Raw genomic sequence first — 20,469 nt, 5'->3', positions numbered from 1 at the left:
GGACTATATTATGGATTAAAGTCTACTGGACTGAACTATATTCACATAAGTGTAAATAAAGAATAATGTCATTGATTTACAGATTTATATTAGACTAACAGAGTAGAATTGGGCCCATTTTTTTTATCCATGTGCTTGGTAGTCAGGTTTATAGGATGTTGCTATCTCTTTATTCAACACTGGCTGCATCTACATGAGATTCTTACTGCACAGTAACTTGTTACTACTGTGCAGTAGCATCACTGGGCATGAACTACAACATGATGGTACTGCACAGTAGAAACAAGCTACTGCCCAATAAGCATCAATAAGCAACCATGCCAGTACACCACTGTGCTGTAAAGCCGGTTAGTGTAATGTCATTTAGTACTTGATTATGCAAGTACTAAATGACCGCACAGTAACAACTGCACAATGGGTGTCTTATATAGACATGCTCACTAATGCCTATAATTTTCCCTTCCCAGAATGTAATGCTGTTAGTATCCGCCTTAAGATGCTCCTAGGCTTGTTTCTTTTGTCTCTACTATGCTACTAACAGGACTACCATACAGGACTACTTCCACTAGTCCTGTACCTCATAATGCTACTATTATTTACAGGCATTCCTTGGACTTGGTTCCTGAAAACCGCACCTTAAGCCAAAACGTTGCAATTTGGAACCAATTTTCCCATAGGAAACAACGTTATAAATGCGGGATTGGTTCCTGAACCAAGGCTGGATACCCTATTTTCACCAAAAATAACCCAGAATTTTGTAGTCAATCAATTTTAGATAAGTAATAGAGCTGCATTAATGTATTTATGTTGTAAATAGCAATCATATTGATTTGGAAGGACCTCTTTGAGGTGACTTTGCTGGACTTTTTAAAGGGTTCTTGGGCTGGAGTCTTCTCAGGAGTCTTGGCTGCAGGTTTTTCTGAACTCTAGTCTCCTTTCTTAAAGATAGTGTCCAAGGAAGTTTGGGCAGATGTCCTCCAGAGAAATGGGCAACTGGCATGGCGTGGATCAAGTGTTGTAAAGTCAAAACTGAGGTCAGAAAGTTGTAAGTGCAAAACATTGTAACTCAAAACATTGTAAGTCGAGGACTGCCTGCATTTAGTATAGATTAGTGAAAAATCTAGTGAAAGAGTCTGAACACGCTCTTTGGAATAGATTCCTGGGTCACTGGTGCTTAAGCTCATCTGACCTGCAGTTCTCTTCTTCCTTCATGTTTTTGAATTTTGCAACCCTGGCCTTACTTGCCTTTAAAAAAAATCCTCCCAACACCTCTTGTTATTGTAGTCTTTGATTTTCCTATGAAGTCTACTTTTCTAATCATTAGGCTGAACCAAATATATAAGTTATTATACTGTATTTTGTTTCAAAAGCCTTCATCAAAAACCAAGTTTTATTGAGAGTCAACACCATTTTTACAAGTGTTTCCTATACTTTCTGTAAAGCAGAGTGGAATCCATATTAAACTGTAACAACCTGATTAATAGCCTACTTCCTTTAATAGGATTACTTAAAGACAAAGAAAGTTACACACAAAGAAAGCTTCCAATACTGTAAACATTTTATCAAGCTAAAAGAATTTACACAACCAATAAATAACCTGCTTGTGCACACAGGGTTTGAGAGAAATCCCATGGACAGGAACCACTTTGTTAAGTGTACTCCAAGATTCAGAACCTTGTATTTAGAATGTGACAGATGCATTATAAAGAACTAAGATGGCAGATGATATGATCTTTGTAGTTACTCTGTGGTTCATGAGCAGAATACATTATGTACTATTTAACCATTTTTGGAAAGAGGAATGCATTTTGACAAGCTTAATTTATATGTTTTCAAGCCTGCTCTCATACACTTTGGAGAAATTTTAAAATGAGAGAAGATCAATGGAAGACTTTAAACAGAAGATCACCTCATCTGAAGGTGAAACAGGACTGGGATGGTGTCCAAGTGCTTAACAAAATCATCGAATAAGACTGGCAGCTCTAGAGTTCATTAGAGTCTTTTAGATGAAAAAGTAAATCAGGAAAACCCAGCTAGGACATTTGATAAAGAAGACTAGCTACTTACAAAATTAAACACACAAAGTGTATCAAAAGAATATTAAGGGCTTAAGAAATAATTACCCCGCTGGATCACTAACACCCAAGATTATTAAAATTGCAGTGAGAGACTGGGGCAGACTCTTCTACAGATTGTGCAAGAGGGAGAAGGGAGGGGCATCCAGTAACTGGTCACAGTTCCCTCTGAGAATGGTTTCACTATGGAGCCCATTTTGAACACTGGGAGTGCTCTACCTTATGCACTCACTGATGATCCTAGAGAACTTGCATACCAGGTGAGGTTCGCAAAGAGAATCTGAGCTCTGTCTAATCCTTCCCCACTCCCACCTCTGATGCATCCTTTAAGCCAAGGGAATACTTAGCTGTACAGTTACAGCAAGAATCCAGCCTTCTGCACCACTCTAGCAGCAAAAAGGGGCTGAAATGTGATACACAAGGTGGATAACCATATAGAAGACCTATTTCTAAACATGATTTTTAATATTTTGTACCACAGTGATTATTATTTAAACAAAACATTTATACTGGTGGAAATGTATACAATACTTCACAGATTTAAGCCTGGCATGATCCCAGCTCTGAAAACACTACAAACCAAGAGAAGAAAAGACAAGGTAGTGCTCAGAGAAGGGCAGGTGTAGGGATTAGTAGTCAGAAAGGGGAAGGGATTGCTTGCAGAGGTTCAAAGGAGAAGAGCAGGGACTACCTAAAAACTCAGGGGGACACTGTGCCTTACACACTGAAGAACTGAAGGACTGACAATATAGGAAACGTGGGCAGAGATGTTGTAGGCACAGCATAACTCCAGGCCTTGATTGTATGATCTTTGGTATCATTTAAAGTAGGGCTGTCTACCTGGCAGTCCATGGGCTGCATGCAGCTTGTGCGGGGTTAGCATGCAGCCTGTAGGCTCCCATCTCGCCACTGTCACTCCTAGCTCCTGTTCCGACATAGACTCCCCCTCTAGGCTTCTGCTTCCTTCCCCTGCTCCTCAGGGTGGGGCAGTGCAGCGGGAAGGGACCAAGGGAAGGGTCTGTGCTGCCTGTTAGGCCTGTGCGAGTCGGCAGCGATCCGATCCGGCTTTGGATCTGGCCCCTTCGGATGGCTGCGATCCGATCTGGAGCTCTGGACCGGGTTTCCGCCTCAATCCGGCCAAAGCAGCTCTGAAGCTTCAGAGCCACCTAGGAGATCTGGCCATAGGGTATAATGGGGAATCAGTGAAATATCTATAACTTTGTTGTTTCTTGTCCAATTTGGATGAAACTTACTGAACTGGTAGCCTCTGCTGAGAGCATGAAATCTACCAAGTTTCAAGAATATTGGTGTGGGGACTTGGGGGGAAACTGTACCCCAAATTCTTGAAAGCCAAACTTACGTCACGGCTGTGTGTTACAACACAGGCTAGTCAAAACTGCCGGGCTGGTAGCTCTTATTGAGGCCACAAAGCCTGCCAAGTTTCAAGGAGATAGGTGCAGGGGTTTGAGGGGAACTACACCTCAAGTTGCAGACAAGCAAAACTCAGGCCATGGGTGACACTGTGTGTGTTAAGGCGCAGCAGGGTGACAGCTGCAGGGATGGTGGCTCCTGCTGAAGCCACGACGCCTGCCAGCTGTGGAGGAGATCGGTGCAGGGTGGTTGTGGGGCCCTGCACCCCTGGCTGCTGATGGGCAAAACTCCTGCCAAGACTGTGTCTGTCTTGGGGCAGTTGATTGTCTGTCTTGATTCTTTCCTCTCCTTAGCCTGGTTTTGAAGGAGCTAATTGATGCTTGTTAAGTCATTATGTAGTAGCTAGGTCCTGTGTATTGAGCTGGTCCCTGAGTCCCTGGTCCCTGAGTGAATCATGATTGATTGATTGGTAACTGGGAACACAGCAGCTTAGCAGCCAGGCCTGCAGTAGTGTCTCCCCTCCACACCCCAAGATAGACACAGTCAGTCCCACCAGCACCCATGGCACCCATCTTCTTGAAACTTGGCAGGCTTTGTGGCCTCAGTAAGAGCTACCAGCCCTGCAGTTTTGACCCCACTATGTTGTAACACCTAGATGTGACATGAGTTTTACTTTCAAGAATTTGAGGTGCTGTTTCCCCCAAACCCCTGCACTGATCTTCTTGAAACTTGGCAGGCTTCATCCTCTGCAGAGTCTACCACCCCTGAAAATTTAATCCAAATCAGACAAAAAACAACAAAGTTATAGATATTTTATTATTTCCCCATTATACCCTATGGTCAGATCTCTGAGGTGGCTCTGAGTCTCTTTGGAAGCTCTGAATCACTTCAGGAAGCTTAACAAGGCCAGCGCTTTGATCCGGATGTGCTGCTTTGGACCCCGAAGCATCTGAAGCTTCTCCAGATCTGAAGCTCTGTCTAAAGCCCCACACAGCCCTACTGCCTGTGGTCTGTGTGCAGTCACGGGGAGAGGAACCTGCCTGCTCGGGCTCTCATGGAGAGAAGGGGAGTTGGCTGCCTAAGCAGTGGGGGGAAACCCAGGAGGGCTACTCCTGTGGTGCGTGGCCTGCACTGAATGCAGCCCAGAGGTCCATCGCCCGGGGAGGGGGTGGCCCACTGTGGCCCAGAAGTTAGACACTCCTGATTTAGAGAAAAACTTTAGTGCCTAATCCAGTTCTTCTCTTTCACAAAAAAACCAGGCTTCAGTGAGTTCCATACAGTTGTATTCCACTTCCTTCCCTACCCTATTCCTATTCCTGCTGTACTTCTAAAGTATACTCAGAGCACTGCAGCACATGCTGAACTACAGGTAGCCACAGAAAAGGAAAACTAGAACAGTCGAAGGAGCATAACAATCTGGCATCCAGCAGGTACCACTTAATGCCAATGCCAGCTGAGTGCTTGAATCTTGTGAAACTTCCAGTCTAGAGCTTGTTCCAAGTAAGTTGTTGTTTAGTTCAATTTATTTTCACTTTCCAAATTGATTCTGATCACTAGAACTGTATTGAATATTTTACATTGTTTGCTAAATATTTTGGAAACATACCTTAAATTCTTATGGGCTATTAGTGGAGTGTTGACTCAGAGTTTGTGCTATGTGCTTGACCTCTGGATCACAAGGCACTGTTTCTACTCTCAGATGAGATTACTGGAAAACACGTTTTAACAAGAGAAAAAGCAATCACAAACAAAGATGTCAAATTCTTTTTTGTGCATGGTAATGTTCATCTTGATATCCAGATGTAATTATAAATCTAGATATACATACAAAGTGTCCATGAAAAAGGTGTCACAAACACAGCCTAAGAAATAAACAGTGCTTCAAAACACAAATACTTAACACCACTTTTGCAGTAATCTACATACTCTTAAGGGTTTCAGGCACAATACATCTGCAGAATGACTCCTTTTAAATTCCCATCAGCATCAAGACAACTTTCATTAATGGGTATTTCCTGTCAATTTGTTGGATATAGAAATTCATAGGATTCATGTCAATCACCAGTACTATAGAAAAGCATGCATAAACTAATCGTTAAAGGAGCCATCATTAGCTTTGAGACTTTATAGTGTTTTGTGCCAATCCTTATTATGGATTAATTGTAATTCTAACACACAGTCTGGAATTTATATAAGCAATGCAAAAAGTTGCTGCTGCACCTGGACACCATTTAAAGTTATATTGTTCATTTTTTTAATATAGATACCAATTACAATCATGTATACTATCATTAAAAATTGACATCCAAACTAATGTTGATCACTATACTCAGAAGATAATTACAGACTTTTGGAAAGGTGCCTTCTCTTACAGTTGCAGCACAAGAACAGAAAAATGTGCAGTGCTGTGGTTAAGTTACAGGCTGGGTTCCAGAGACCTAGATGCTATTCTCAAGTTTGACCCAAAATTCTAATGTGATGCGGGGCAAGTTGTTTAAATGGCCTCCATCCTTCTTTTGTTAGTCATGTTTATTACTATAAACTCTATCTCCTGCCATACATGTACACACTGGAGGCTCCACTGGATGAGACAACTTTCCTTGGTGTCTCTAGATGCCACTGTAATGAAATGCCTTAGATAGCACTGTTACTCAACTTAAGGGACAAGATCTGTCAGTGTTTACTAGTGATGAATGAACCCCAAAGAATGCACTATGGATAAGCACCCAGGTGCATAATCAAGTCACAGGAAATTCAAGGTCTTCCTGAGCCACAGATTCTCTGTACTATACAGGCCCGCTCTGCTGTGCCACTATGGCATTACATACAGCAGCCTTCTACCTAACCCTTTTAGGGTTGGGTCCATGAAATTGTTCCATCTTGAGTCTTGGCTATGCTGAGTTTTTCTGTTGTATCTTTGTCCCCTTTCCAGCAGCAGTTACTTAAAGTAGCTTCAAATCTCAGTGAAACCTCCCCCATCCACATATATTTGAGAGATGGTGTGCATGTCCCAATAGGTGTTTAATGTTGGTTTTTTGATTATAGAAATTCATGACCAAGGGTCCTGGTTTTCTCCAATTTAAAAAAATCCCCAACTTTTGGTTAAAAAAAGTAACCCCAAATCTACATTTTTCCCATGATTTAAATGAAATACCACTAATATATACCTAAGGTATATATATAATACACACACACATAATAGTGGTATATATTATATATATAGTGGTATTTCATTTTAATCACAAAAAATGTGGTTTTGGAGTTACTTTTTTTAAACTGAAAATTGGAGATTTTTTTTTAAATCAGAGAAACTTAGGATCCCTGTTCATGACCATAAACTGTGCAGCATAAATGCATACCTATTTCAGGGACAATATTAAATGGCACTTAAATAATAAATAATAAATATTAAGGGTCAGTAATTTGTTGTGAAACTGCAGTCTTTATCTTCCTCAAAAGAGGATTGGTTTCCCTCTGTGTTCCCTAGGAAGAAGTTGTGAAATGCTGCTAGAATACAATTTTGGAGAAAAGCAGTAAGTGCTTTCATTTTGTAATTTAATTTTACGGGAAGACTGCATTCAAGGCAGCCTCTACACCGAGGTTCATTGTCATTTACACTCTGTTCTGGAACTCTCACACTCGAAAACAAGAGAATTTACAGTTCTGCACTGAACTGGGTGAGTTCATAGACTATGTCAGGCCATTCTGAAAGGACATCTACTGCAATCAAACACACATGTCCCTACAGTGGTTCAAAAAGTTCTAAGTGAATTTGCTGCTATGGGGTGGCTGGCTATTCTGTTATATACACTCTTAATCTCACAAACAAATTTTATTGTAATGGAATATATCTAGTAACAAACACAGCTATAGTTTTGATTGGTACCAGAGAAGGATGGCTACATAGCTCTATATTGATCACTGAACACTTCTCTTGCTTTAAAAAGCCCTTTCAGGTTTCACTCAATGGATCCAAGCCAAGGCTGTCCAACTTCTAAGTGGCCAGGGGCCACACAACACATATGTCATACTAGTACTGACCACAGGTGCCCTGGTCCTCACCCTAAGCTCCCTAGCCATGGGGTCCCTAGTTGTGCCATGCTGTGAAGAAGCCCCAGGCTATGGGCTCTCCGGGCCTGCACCATGACCTACCCCATGATGAGAGGGTAGGAAGAGGAAGCTGGAAGAGGAACCTGAAGACCCCATCTGCTACAGCTAGAGCAATAGGGAGCGCAGTGGCTGGGTGGGAGCCTAGGGGCTGCAAATTAACCTCTTGTAGGCTGCACATGGTTCATGGGTCATGAGTTGGGCAACTCTGCTCTAACCTACAATTTCTCTGATCTGGCGATTCTTCAAACGTAAGGTTGGTCAGAATGTCAAGTAAATGCCAAGTCTCTGAGAGCCATTGGACATAATTTTTCTGCTTCTTCTTGCACAGAAAATGTTCCTCTGCTCTTTAAACCTAGGAGGCATATTTTTCTTACTGCTTTCAGTCATTAGCTTGACACCCTGAGGAATATATTATTAACCTCTTGAAATGTCAGACTTACTATTAAAACAAGAAGCAAGGTCAAACCTTTTGTCCAAAGTCATGCAGTTAGAAACTAAGTCCAAATAATTCTTCTGCTTTCACTGAACTAATGTAGTTTCAGCACATATAGCTGCTAATGAATTTCTGCCACATTTGCCTTTCCCAGGCATAGTTTTGGAAAAGAAACACCATAAACTATTCTTCTGTAGCAATCACGAAGAGCTCAGACAAAAAGGAAAATAAGTTGTCCTTATGGACAATTTTGGGGAGAGAAAGCTAGAAGTCAAAACAGACATGGAATTTCTCCACTGTTCCCAGGGTTTCAATGAATTTCTTCCTCTGGCTTATGGGAAAAACCAGGAAAAACCTGAAGGACTTCATAAAGAAAGAGGCAATTAAAACACTTAAAGGTTAATTGATATATGCAAGTTCTTGTTTTCTCCTTGTCTTCAAGGTCACAGAATGTTTACCAGAACCTTGCCAAACCCCAGTTATCTGAAGGGAGCTAGAACTCATCTCAGTTGATGACAGACCTCTGAGCAGATGGTAAGTAAATCAAGGTCCTGATGTGAAATGTTAAAGCTTTTATACAGGGAAGACACTGTTAAAGTATTATCCAGGTTAAATCAGATACTGCATAATCCTGGTTTAGTAGCAGGCAGACATGAAGCCTTCCAGCAAGTGTCCACTGTCCAGCAATCTTCAGTCATTGAGCACTTGTACACATGATGAAAACTGCCCATTTTTGTGGTTTAATTGCATCACACTTCACATGTATGAGGGGTTTTTTGTTATTTAAATGTGTTTGTGTTGCAAACTAAACCACATCCTTATGTAGTTTAATTGGCAACATAGCTACTTATAACATTGCAGCCTTTAATTTGACAGCTCGCCCCCCGGCTGTAGGAGAGGCTCATGGAGCCTGCCTTCCTCTCCCAAGGCTAGGGGTTGAGCCGCCAGTGGGCCGAGCAGCCCCTGAGCTGTGGGGAGCCCTGCTCCTTTTCTCCACAGCAGTGGCACCCCCTGGGTCCACCCTGGTGGGATGCTAGTGGGCCAGGGGCTGCCTCAGCTCAAGTTTGGGGAACAATTGGACTCCAAGTTGGGGCAGTCCCTGGCCCACTAGCAGTTCATTTGGCTGGCCCCAGGGGATGCTGCCACTGTGGAGGAAATGATTAGGGTCCCCTGAAGCTGCAGGCAGACTCTGCACAAAAAAAAAAAGGATCAGGCCCCTTGCCGCTTTTTTTTTTTTCCGGTGAAGCCTGCTGGCATGAGCTGCCAGTGGGCTGAGCAGCCTCTGAGTTGCAGGGGACCCCGGTCCTTCTATTTATGGTGGCTGTGCCCCCCAGGGGCACCTGGGTGGGCTGTTAGTGTGCCAGGAGCTGCCCCAGCAAAGAAACAGCTCCCAGCCTGATCCAACTGTTCCCCAAACCTGAGCTGGAGCAGCCCCAGGCCCACTATCAGCCCACCTGGGCAGCCCTGAGGGGGGCTGATGCTATGGAGGGAAGGACTGGGGACCCCACAGCTCAGGGGCTGCTCAGCCCGCTGGCAGCTCATCCCCTAGCGGTGAGAAAGGCAGGCAGACTTTGCGGGAAAAGAAAAGGATCGGGCCCCTCCCTGTAAGAGTGATGGAAGCCCCTAAATTCAAATGATGGGTTTTTAATTATCGCAATTAAAAACTCACCATTTCAATTTAGGTGATTAAACCCCTGCCACATGTATAAGTACCGATTGATTTTGAATGTATATCAGAAGAAAAACCACTACTCTTGCTAACACTGCTGCATGAGCTAACCAAAGGTTCACCAATATCTTGCCAAACTGAGGTAAAGTAGGTCCTTGGCAGACATCACCTCCATCAAACAACAGGCCCCATCACACAATAGCAACTGTCACACGGTGTTACTTGCTTTATGTTCAAAGGGCAAAAATATCCAGAGGAGACACGAGCATCTTGGGAACTTGTTCTGCCAGGGCTGGCCAGCAAGGGGAGCTAGACAGCTGCTGGCAGGGGTTGTCATCCCTCTCAGCAGCTGTGCTGGGAATGAGAAGCCAGCTAGGCTCCCCCTGGGCGAAGAAGCTGCTTCCCCAACCCTTGTGCAGATCTTGGGAGACCCTGCAAAGGGCAGGGGGTGGAGGGTGGGCAGGAGTAGCAGGATTCAAACTCTCCAGGGACATTTTGTTGTATGTGCTTGTCTTGCCTACAAGTTTATGAACAAATTCCCTCTCCCATCTCTCCCTGTATCAGGACTTTGTCACAGGTTACATGTATAATGCCAGAAATCTGTGGACTATTGTGATGTCAAAGTTAGGGTGTTTTAAAGCAGCCACAGGTGAAGTCTTCATGTTGTTTCAGACCTGCGTGACTGCCTTGCCAGTAGAGGGCCTGGTGGGCAGGGGCATGGAGACAGTAGCTAGGTGGGAGAATGGATGTGTAGCATGGAAGTAGCTTCCCCAGGGCTCTCTGGCCTTGTGTTGTGGCTCCACACTGAAAATGGGACTACCGTGGCTCAGCCAGGCCAGAGAGCCCTAGAGGAGCTACTCACCTGGGCTTTCTGCTTTCACTGAAATTGTCACAGAGGCTGTGTGCTGAGGAAGGGGCCTGCTATACTTAAAGACATGGTGGTCCTATTCTCAGCACAGAACCATCATGGCTTGACAAGACCAGAGAGTCCAAGGGAAACTGCTTACCCAGGGCTCTCTGGTCTCATTTAAATTGTTGCAGAGGCGCTGCGCTGAGAACATGGACACTGGGTTTGAGCCCTGGGGCCCTGTTCTCCATGCAGAGCTGCTACAGCTCAGCAAGTCCAGAGAGCCCCAGGATCAGCTTCCGTAGGGCTTCTGGTCTTGCTGAAATTGCATCTTCCTGCAGTGAGACCATGCAGTTAGGGAAGCAAACTTCTCTGGCTCCATGGTCCCTGCAATTAAGTCTCTCAGAGCAATTTCTCTCAGCAGGAAAGAGTGGAAATGGGGGACCACTATAGTTTTAGAGAGTGAGAATGGATAGTGCAGCTGAGAGTTGTGCATCCTGGCATGCTGAAGAAATGAAGGTAAACAATTTTACCTTGACCTTTCCAAAAATACCTGGGATCAACATGGGTAAAACATTTCCAAGATAAGCCTCCTTTTGAATGGCTTATCTTTTAAACATTTAGGCTGTGTCCAGACGAGCATGGATGTTTGGTTCCCCAGGGACAAGCAGTAGTGGCGCACCTTGTGCTGCAGCTACTTGTCCCTGGGGAATGGTCATGCCATGTGTGCTTTGGCACGTGACAAGTTACCTCAGGTGGGGTAGGGGAGGCTAGGGACAGAACTGGGTTAGCCCCAGCAGCCTTACCTGAGGTCCTGGGGGCCTCCTGAGGCTGCAGCAGTGGAAAGTTTGCCCTGGCTGGCAGCTGGAGCATAGCTCTGAGTAGCCCAGCTGTGCTTTTGAGTGGTATGCACTGCCTGTGCATGTGCTCCTCCGCCTTTTTTCCCAGTGTCAAAAAAAAAAACCATGGGAAAAAAAAGCGGAGCAGCACACGCACAGGCAGTGCACCCTTGCAGCATAGAGAATATCTAAATGTGCAGTATGTGGCACTGCAGATGTGTCTGCAGTGCCACATACCGCATAGCCATGCTCGTCTGGACATGGCCTTAGAGAGTAATTATGATGGTTTAACATTTAAGGGGTGAATGCTCTTGTTTTAAGTGCCTTTATGCCAGTTTTATTGTAACCTGTGACATAGCCCTCAGACAAGTAAAGCGTGGCACTTAAGTGTTTGTTTACACTCTAGGTTTCACAGAGAACTGCTAATGGCTTCTTAAAGAAGCAGCCCTGAAGGCTGGTTGAAGAAAGAGAGGAGGGGCAGTGAGCCATGACATCTCTTGCTACTTTGCCTTGGGGCATCAGAGTTACGTATGAGTCACAGATTGCTTTTTCAGAAAGGGGGCTGGGGAGAGAGAACTGTCTACTCTAGAATACTAGTGGACCTGACCAAACACTATCACCCTATGGGTGACATGCCATACATTTCTATTAAAGCTTGATAGAAACCAGCTTAAACGTGTTCAACATTTTTCAAGCAAAAACTTTGTGGCTCATTAGCCATTTTTATGGCTTTTGACCATTTTTACTGTGTGATAATTACTTTACACATGTAGCATGTCTAAATTAATTATGCATTTAGTGAATTAATTTCACAATAGATATAATGTGTCAGGGTGGACCTAAGTATTGTTCAGTAATGTAAAGGATAGTTTCCAATTTTCTCAGTGAATCTAAGCAGTCATGTATCACACTAAACAATGTTAATTGGCTGGCCAACATGGGCATCTGTACATGTGCTCTGGGCTTGGGGGTGTGTTTTAAATTACAGTGGCTCTTGGAAGCTACTCTAATTAACACACCCACAGCATCTCGTGTATTCAGCATCTCACATTTCAAAATGGTGGCAGGGGCACTTTAAACTCATTTGACCAGCTTTAGTTAAAGTGCCCCCACTGCCATTTAGACATGTGATATGCTGACTACACTAGATTCATAGATTCATAGGTTGTGAGGCTGGAAGGGATCTAGGGAGATCATTGGGTCCAGCCCCCCTGCACCAGGCAGGAAAGACCCAATAAGGTGACTGTCCAGTCTCTTCCTGAAGCTTTCCAGGGTAGGTGATTGCACTACCTCTGGCGGGAGCCTGTTCCATAGTCTGGACACCCTAGGCGTGAAGAAGTTTTTCCTAATGTTGAGCCTGAAATGATCTTCCAGGAGTTTGTGACCATTACTCCTGGTTTTTCCCAAGGGTGCCCTGGTGAACAGTTGTTCACCAAGACATTGATATATGCCCCTGATGTACCAGTATGCTGCTATTAAGTCCCTTCTCAGCCTTCTCTTTTTCAGGCTGAAGAGTTCCAGGTCCCTCAGCCTTTCCTCATATGGCTTGCAATGCAAATCTCTGATCACACAGATGGCCCTTCTCTGGACTCTCTTGAGTTTTACCTCATCCTTGTTGAAGTGATATATGTGCTGGAGCATTCTGATCAGAATGCTCCAGCAGACTCGATCAAGTCTGCTTGGTATTAATTAAATACAGTTGTTTCCCTGAGCTGTACAGGGAAACAACTGAGAAACAGCTGAAGGTATGCACCCACCTCTGCAACTCACCAAGTTAGGTCAATTTCAGTCATATGTCTCTAGTCTATATTGTTTAAGAAAAAAACTCAACTGTAACATATTTTAAAGCTACATAGGCAAGAAAAAAATCAAATCACTAAAACCTCTTTTAAGCACTCTCAGGCTTGGCGCATTTGGATCCATAATAAAAAGGAGAAAAAAATTATACAAAAATTTGCACTTTGGCATAGTCTGTTTAAACAAAAGGTACCTAATAGTGATCTCTTCTACAGCTCCACTGTAATTCAGCAAATGTGGTACAGATTAATTCCTTTCTAAAGAAAATTATAATGTGGAAATAAAGTAAAAATTCTACTCAAATAACTGTTCATCTCCTATCATCAGTTTCTTACACTTTTATACTTACCAGGTAGATGAGGGGCCTCTGCTATCCCACTGCCTCTGAGCTCTGAGGACACTGACAGCTCATCCAAGTTCCATCCTGGCTGATCCTGAACCCTAGAGCAATGTTATAAAAAGTATACAGAAAGTCACCTTTGAATTCATCAGCTGGATTGCTAATGTGGAAAACCTGATTCTAGTTTATGTTCTTTTAGCCAGGCAGAATCCATACCTTGTGATTTATCTGTTCAATCAAATCCAAGTGACACTTTCAAAGAGGCTAATGACTTTCAGTGGCATGTGCTTCTAATTCGCATAGAAGCTTTTGAAAAATCCACTCCAAAGCAAACCTCCAGAGTAAAATCTTTCTGTTTTGGGTGTCCACACCTTTGGATTAGTCATAGAAAACAGCCAGACAATTTAGATATTAATTAATAATTCTTAAAAATTAATTATTCTTGAAAGATACAAGTACTCAGAATTCTTGAATAGTAACAGAAACCAATTTTATGGAGCATGCTGTTTACTATGAATTCTGTTTAGGCATGTATGCTAAACTCTTGACCCACTTATGCATTATTTGTCCCTCTGGGGACACATAATGACATGGAAAACTCCCCTTTACTGAATTTTGTCCAGTACAAAGCACTATGTATTGTTATCCAGTAGGAAGCACTTGGCCAGTGATGTCTTTTAAGTGTCCATATCCCGCTGCCAGGAGTAGGTCCCTTCCACTGATCTTGCACACAAAGATCCATAATCCCTGTGCTAATGCTTTCATTGTCTTCTGCTTTCGGAAGTCATTTCCAGCTTATGCTCCAAGGAACCGGGTTGGGGTGGGGGGGCATGAAGAGTATATTTTGACAAAGCCCCTAAGTGATGAATACAGCTACAAGGGAGACAGATTTTCCCCCTAAACCTTTAGTCTTTTCATTCACTCCAAATGCATTGAGATTAATAATGCCCCTGGGCCACTGTATGTAAACCTCCTCTGTGCATGCAGAGAAAAGATTATAATTGAATACCCTATTATGATGGGGAGAGGGGAGAGGCAGACAGATGAGGCTCAAAGGCTGAACTGGCCTGGTTTGGCTTTCAGCCCACAGCACCTACAATTATTCTGCAATGATTTTTATTTATCTATTTAGTGTTCCCACTAGGCAGAGAAAGGATCTAGTCATAATTTAGTGCTCATGGTTAGGCAGAGAGCTCTAAATTGAAAAAAGTTATTCAAATGGATAATGAAATGTGGCTCGAGCCCTAATGTCCTACTCTGAATGAAAACAGCACAAATCATAGGCCTTTACAAACCGTTTGCAGTCTGTTCATTTGCACAAGGATTTTGCTAAATTATATTTTACAAAACATTACCACCAAAGGAGCAGTATTAGACCTATACATTGATATGGGTGTTAAATAAGTAGCAGATGCTGAGCATTTCACAGACATGGCATAAAAAGGATAAGGGAAAAAGACAACCTTGAATGGGCAGATTACCCTGGAACCACTATTAAATCTATTGTAAGAAATAACATGGTGCCAAAGTTATTTTTTCGTATCACCTGTGCCAGATCTACTAAGAGCAAGAGCACAGGCATAGATATGTGATTTTATTCTAAATCTTTCATATAAGCTTATGTCCTTGAAGATGACAACAACAATCACAAAGTAGCGCACTGGTTTTACTAGTCATTTGTTATAAATCAAAGGCACAAACTGTCTGTCCCCACCAGTCTGAAAATATTTAGACTGAATAATGCCTTTTATCAGCACATATAATGTGAGTTTGTGGCAAAGGAATTGAGGATACTGGATTCAATTCTCATCTGTTAGGTCATCATAACTCCAGAGTACCTGCATCAAAGTCCAAGTCTGGCCCAATAAAGTTAGTCTTTATTTGAATTAAAACTTTCCTGAATCATTTGAGCCAAAATAATATGATGTATAGGTAAGTAAGTTAGCATTACTAAGGTTTTTCTATTTCAAAAAAATAAACAGCATTGTTGTCTTATCTGAAGTTTATTTTATATAGGTGTCCTAAAAAAAAATAGTACAAAAGTTTCACATTAACATGGAATGAACAAATTCAGACTGGCAACAATGTTGAGTCAATGACAGAAAGTATTTCAGATGCCAAGCAAACGTTCTAAATATTAACAGCTAAATACAGGGATTTTTTGTTGCTCAGTAGAACTACAATTGGAAGTCTAAAATAAATTCAGTAAATCTAAGGATCAAGCTTAGCTTACATGGAAGGCTAACACTGTATTCCAGAAAATAATCAATTCATTATCTTATCTGTGTTGTCACTGCCTTTTGAGAAAGAGACTAACTCACACCATTGCTCAGCATAAACCATGAAATAGCTAAGACTTTGGAAAGCAAATAACACAAAAATATGGATTAAACTGATAAAATGATGATAATTCCAGACATGATTAGATTCACTTTGCTGTATAGCCTGCACAGCAGGTGGGGAATCCTTCAGAAGAATTAGGGGAAGGTTTAGGGAAATCAGATTAATGGGCAAAAGATTAAATGTGTTTCAAAAGCAGGACAAAACATATTTTTAAAATGACAATCCTAAGAGTAATGTTTAGGAATACTCCTGCATGCAAAATACACATACTGCATTTAAATAATAGAAATACATTTTTCCTACAAATTCAATTATGGAGTGAATTGTAGCACTTGACATTATCAGCTGAAAAAATGTTCAACATTAACAGGTGCAAATGACAAGAAATATTAATTGCAATGTAGGCCCTTATTTTTGTACAAAATAGGTAAGATAACTTCTGTTATAAAACCTGCAGTATCAGATTTTGTGGCAATCAGCCATCTGGGCATTTTAAAATCTAGTAGCATGTTATAGCTGAAAATTAAACATAGCTTTTAGAAATATTTATCAACTGACACTGATAGTACTGTCCTATGAATAGTATAACAACCTTTTCGTTATATAGAACTTCAAAAACCAGCTGTGCATTTCATGAGGCAAAAAAGAAAATGCTGGTACTAATGGAACTCAATTAGTACTTTTTAGCTGAAGAATGGAACCCCAATTCTCAGCATTAATATTGAAAGACACCAAAATTACCATATTTACCTGAATCTAAGATGACTTCAAATTTAAGCTGACCCCCCCCAATAATTAGATTCTGTATATAGAAAATTTATCAATTTGTTGTAATTTCCCATGTATAAAATCTAATTATCAGACAATCATCTTAAATTTGTCCCCTCCACTATTATAACACAGAAAACAGTGGAAAGGGGGCATACAGTACACAGGGTCACAGCCTTCTTGCAGCCCCCACTTCTCTCCCCTGCAGCCTGCCCCCCCCACACCATGGTGCCTACACCCCATGCCTGCCCCTTTGGCACCTGCTTCCCCAGCAATGCCAGCACCCCCACCAGCTCCCCACAGCTTCTGCCCCCACCCCACCTGCTCCCTGCAGCCTCTGCCCTCTGTCTCCACTACTTATTGTCAGGTGTGACTCCAGCTCCATTCACTCCTGGGAATGGAGCACGTGGATATTCTGGCCCCTGCCCAGCCAGGTAGTGATGGCAGCAGCTCTGGCCCCAGGATGCTGCTGCAAGGCCAGGCAGGGGCCAGAACTTCCAAGAGCTCTGTGCTCAGAAAGGAACAGAGCCAGAGCTTTGCCTGCCAGTAAGCAGTGGTAAGGGAGGCAAGGGGGCAGAGGTTGTGGGGGGGCAGGCAGAGGAGGCAGGGGAAGCAGCTGCTATGGTTCTGGCCCCTGGGGGGCCAGAGTCAGAGCCAGAGCACCTTCCTGCCCTACCTTCCACTTCGTACTTGAGTCTAAGATGAGGTGCTTTCCCCCTCCATGTTCAATGGTGAGAGAAACCTTGTCTTGTATTCAGGTAAGTATTGTACTAATATCTTTTGGTAGAAAATGTACAAGATCCCATCAAACTGTGAACAGCAGATATCTGTGGCAGTTTTCATCTAAACTGAGATAAACCATGTATGACAATCCAGTAACACATAAAAGTGGTTTTGCTTATGCCTTATCTCCCAAAATCATTAGGGCAGAGGACTCATGTCTACCTATTATATTCAACCATGAAACTCTAACTGAGGAAATATCAGTTTTCACCGTATGAATGCTAAAACCTCTCGTCACCCAAAGGGTGAGTTTTGTCGAAGACACAACAGACTTTCTACGAAAACTTAAAAACATAGACCACCTTCCCAGCAACACCCTCCTAGCCACCAGAGATGTTACCATCTTACATACGAACATCCCACACCAGGATGGCATCCAAGCCTGCCTTACATATCCACAAAAGCAAGATTACAACTCAGAGTACAGACCTAAAGATATTACTGAACTGATACACTTCATCCTCATACACAACAATTTCACTTTTAATAATCAACACTTTCTCCAAACCACAGGCACAGCTATGGGCACCAAAATGGCCCCACACCATGCCAACCTTTTTATGAGCCACCAGGAAGAAGAATTCCTTAAGGACTGCACAATCAAACCCTTGCTATGCTTAATATATATCAATGACATCTTCATAATTTGGACTGAAAACCTGCAATCTCTGATTGATTTTCATCAGAAATTCAACAATCATCACCCCGCCATCAGACTCTCTCTTGAATACTTCACCACCAACATTTCCTTTTTAGACACTATGATTTCATAGATTTCATAGATATTAGGGCAGGAAGGGACCTCGGAAGATCATCGAGTCCAGCCCCCTGCCCCAGGGGCAGGAAGTCAGCTGGGGTCATAGGATCCCAGCAAGATAAGCATCCAATTTCCTCTTGAAGGTGGTCAATGTAGGTGCTTGAACCACCTCCGCTGGCAGACTATTCCAGACCTTGGGGGCTCGGACAGTAAAGAAATTCTTCCTTATGTCCAGCCTGAAACAGTCTCGCAGTAGTTTATAACCGTTTGACCTCATCATCCCTTGGGGCGCTCTGGTGAACAAATGTTCCCCCAGGTACTGGTGCTCACCCCTGATAAACTTAAAGGTGGCCATCAGATCACCCCTGAGCCTACGCTTTTCCAGGCTAAAGAGTCCCATGGCTCTCAGCCTGTCGTCGTAATGTCTGTTTTCCTGACCTCTGATCATGCGCGTGGCTCTCCTCTGGACTCTCTCAAGCTTCTCCACTTCCTTTTTCAATTGTGGGGCCCAAAACTGGACGCAGTACTCCAGCTGCGGCCTCACCAAGGCCGAGTACAAGGGGAGAATGATGTCTCGGAATTTGCTTGAAAAGCATCTATGGATGCAAGCCAGCGTTTTGGTCGCTTTACTAGTCGCAGCATCACATTGCAGGCTCATGTTCATCTTGTGGTCAATGATGACCCCCAAGTCTCTTTCTTCTGTAGTGCTAGCCAGCGTAGCACTGCCAAGCCTATAAGGATGCTACAGATTTTTCCTCCCAAGGTGGAGAACCTTGCATTTTAGTGTTAATCACCATCAGGTTCTCGTCTGCCCATTTACTGAGCCTGTCCAGGTCAGCCTGGATCACCCTCCTGTCTTCAGGTGTGAATGCTTTGCCCCAAAGTTTGGTGTCATCGGCGAACTTGGACAGTGATCATTATCCAGAATGGTAAAATACAGATACTTGGTAAAATACAGATTCTTGCACCATATCCAAGAAACCCGCTGACTAACATACATATCTGCACAGAAACAGCAATCACCCTAAACACACCAAGAAAGCTGTAATATAAAGCCAATCCCTCCAATACCACCAAATATGTACTGAGGAGAACACCCATGATCATCACTTCACAAATCTCAAAAGGGCCATCTCTCAGCAAGGTCATTCCTCCCAAGAGATAGACTGTAGTTTTGAAAGAGCCACCTGGATACCACGTGAAGAATTGCTGTGGAACAGAAAGAAAACCTTCATGAATTGCACACCACTAGTTATGACATATCATCCCTCCCTGGAACCTATACAGAAAATCTTCAAACAATTGAAGCCCATACTAGAAGAAGACCCAATTCTTAAAGAGCTCTTTCCAGAACCACCCATCTTAGCCTTTAAACAACCACCGAACCTCACCAACCTCATCACCAGCAGCAAACTTCCTATGGCCCAAAACACATCGAATGGATCCAGACCAGGACATGACAAGAAATGTAAAACCTTCCAACACATCTCCACCAACCCCACAATAATGACACCCCACAACAGAACCATCAACATTTTTGGATCTTACACCTGCAGAAATGTAATACATCTCATCCAGTGCACTAAGTGACTTGATAGAAAATATATAGGAGAAACCAAATAACAACTGTACTGGAGTGAACACACACTAAAAATCTTCAAAGACAAGAATACCCAGATATCTGTGGGGGCACGTTTCTCACAAGAAAACTGCTCTCACTCCAATCTCTCAATTCTAATCCTCAAAGGGAATTTATAAAACAGCTTTCAGAGACCAGCCTATGAACTTCACTTCATCAACCTACAGGATACAAAAAATCATGGACTAAATAGAGACATTGGAATTATTACACATTATAACCTGCTAATATCTAGGGCTATGCAAAGCTTCAGGAGGTGATGTGATTCGGTAGAGATTTGGCTTGATTTGGTGGCTGAATCTCCAAATCTGAATCAAATCAGGGGACCAATATAAAGGTCCAAATTGATTCAAGGCTCTCCAAATCTTTGGAAAAGATTCAGAGAACTTTGATGATTTGGGCAGTCCTCGGTGGCTGTAGCAGGGAGCTGCAGCCAGACTCTGAGCTGGTAAGTACTAGGGGTGGGGTAGTGGGGTTGGAGGAGGGTGGAGAGGAACATGGGGGGACCCCTGACAGCCACCCCACTCCTCCAGCCTCCCTGACCCCTGCCCACTCCCCCAGCCTCCCCCATGGTTGCTCCGCTCACCCCAGCTCCTGGCCCTTTAAAGAAAAGCCCCAGTGCTCACCCAGTGCTGCTGGGCAGAGGGGTGATCCCCGCTGCCCCCCACTGCCCCATGCTGCATGAGGGGCTCTGCATA

The 20,469-nt window shown here is 43.2% G+C and overlaps 1 protein-coding gene across 1 annotated transcript; it reads left to right on the top strand.

Annotated features, from left to right (window-relative positions):
* Positions 1-17,542: 17,542 nt before the first annotated feature.
* Positions 17,543-19,180, top strand: LOC149852334 (uncharacterized). The gene is made up of 2 exons (XM_090028134.1): positions 17,543-18,144; positions 19,051-19,180. The coding sequence occupies exons 1-2, from the start codon at positions 17,594-17,596 to the stop codon at positions 19,178-19,180; spliced, it is 681 nt and encodes a 226-aa protein (XP_089884260.1). The 5' UTR covers positions 17,543-17,593.
* Positions 19,181-20,469: the final 1,289 nt, after the last annotated feature.

Source organism: Crocodylus siamensis, chromosome 15, assembly GCF_052110815.1.
Source record: "Crocodylus siamensis isolate JL-2025a chromosome 15, ASM5211081v1, whole genome shotgun sequence".
Taxonomy (NCBI): Eukaryota; Metazoa; Chordata; order Crocodylia; family Crocodylidae; genus Crocodylus; species Crocodylus siamensis.
This window is presented reverse-complemented; position numbering and strand designations above follow the sequence as displayed.

Coding starts and splice junctions, on each gene's coding strand:
- LOC149852334 (XM_090028134.1), top strand. CDS start 17,594: ATGCTAAAACCTCTCGTCACCCAAAGGGTGAGTTTTGTCGAAGACACA. Junction 18,145..19,050: donor TTTTTAGACACTATGATTTC/ATAGATTTCATA, acceptor GACAGTGATCAT/TATCCAGAATGGTAAAATAC.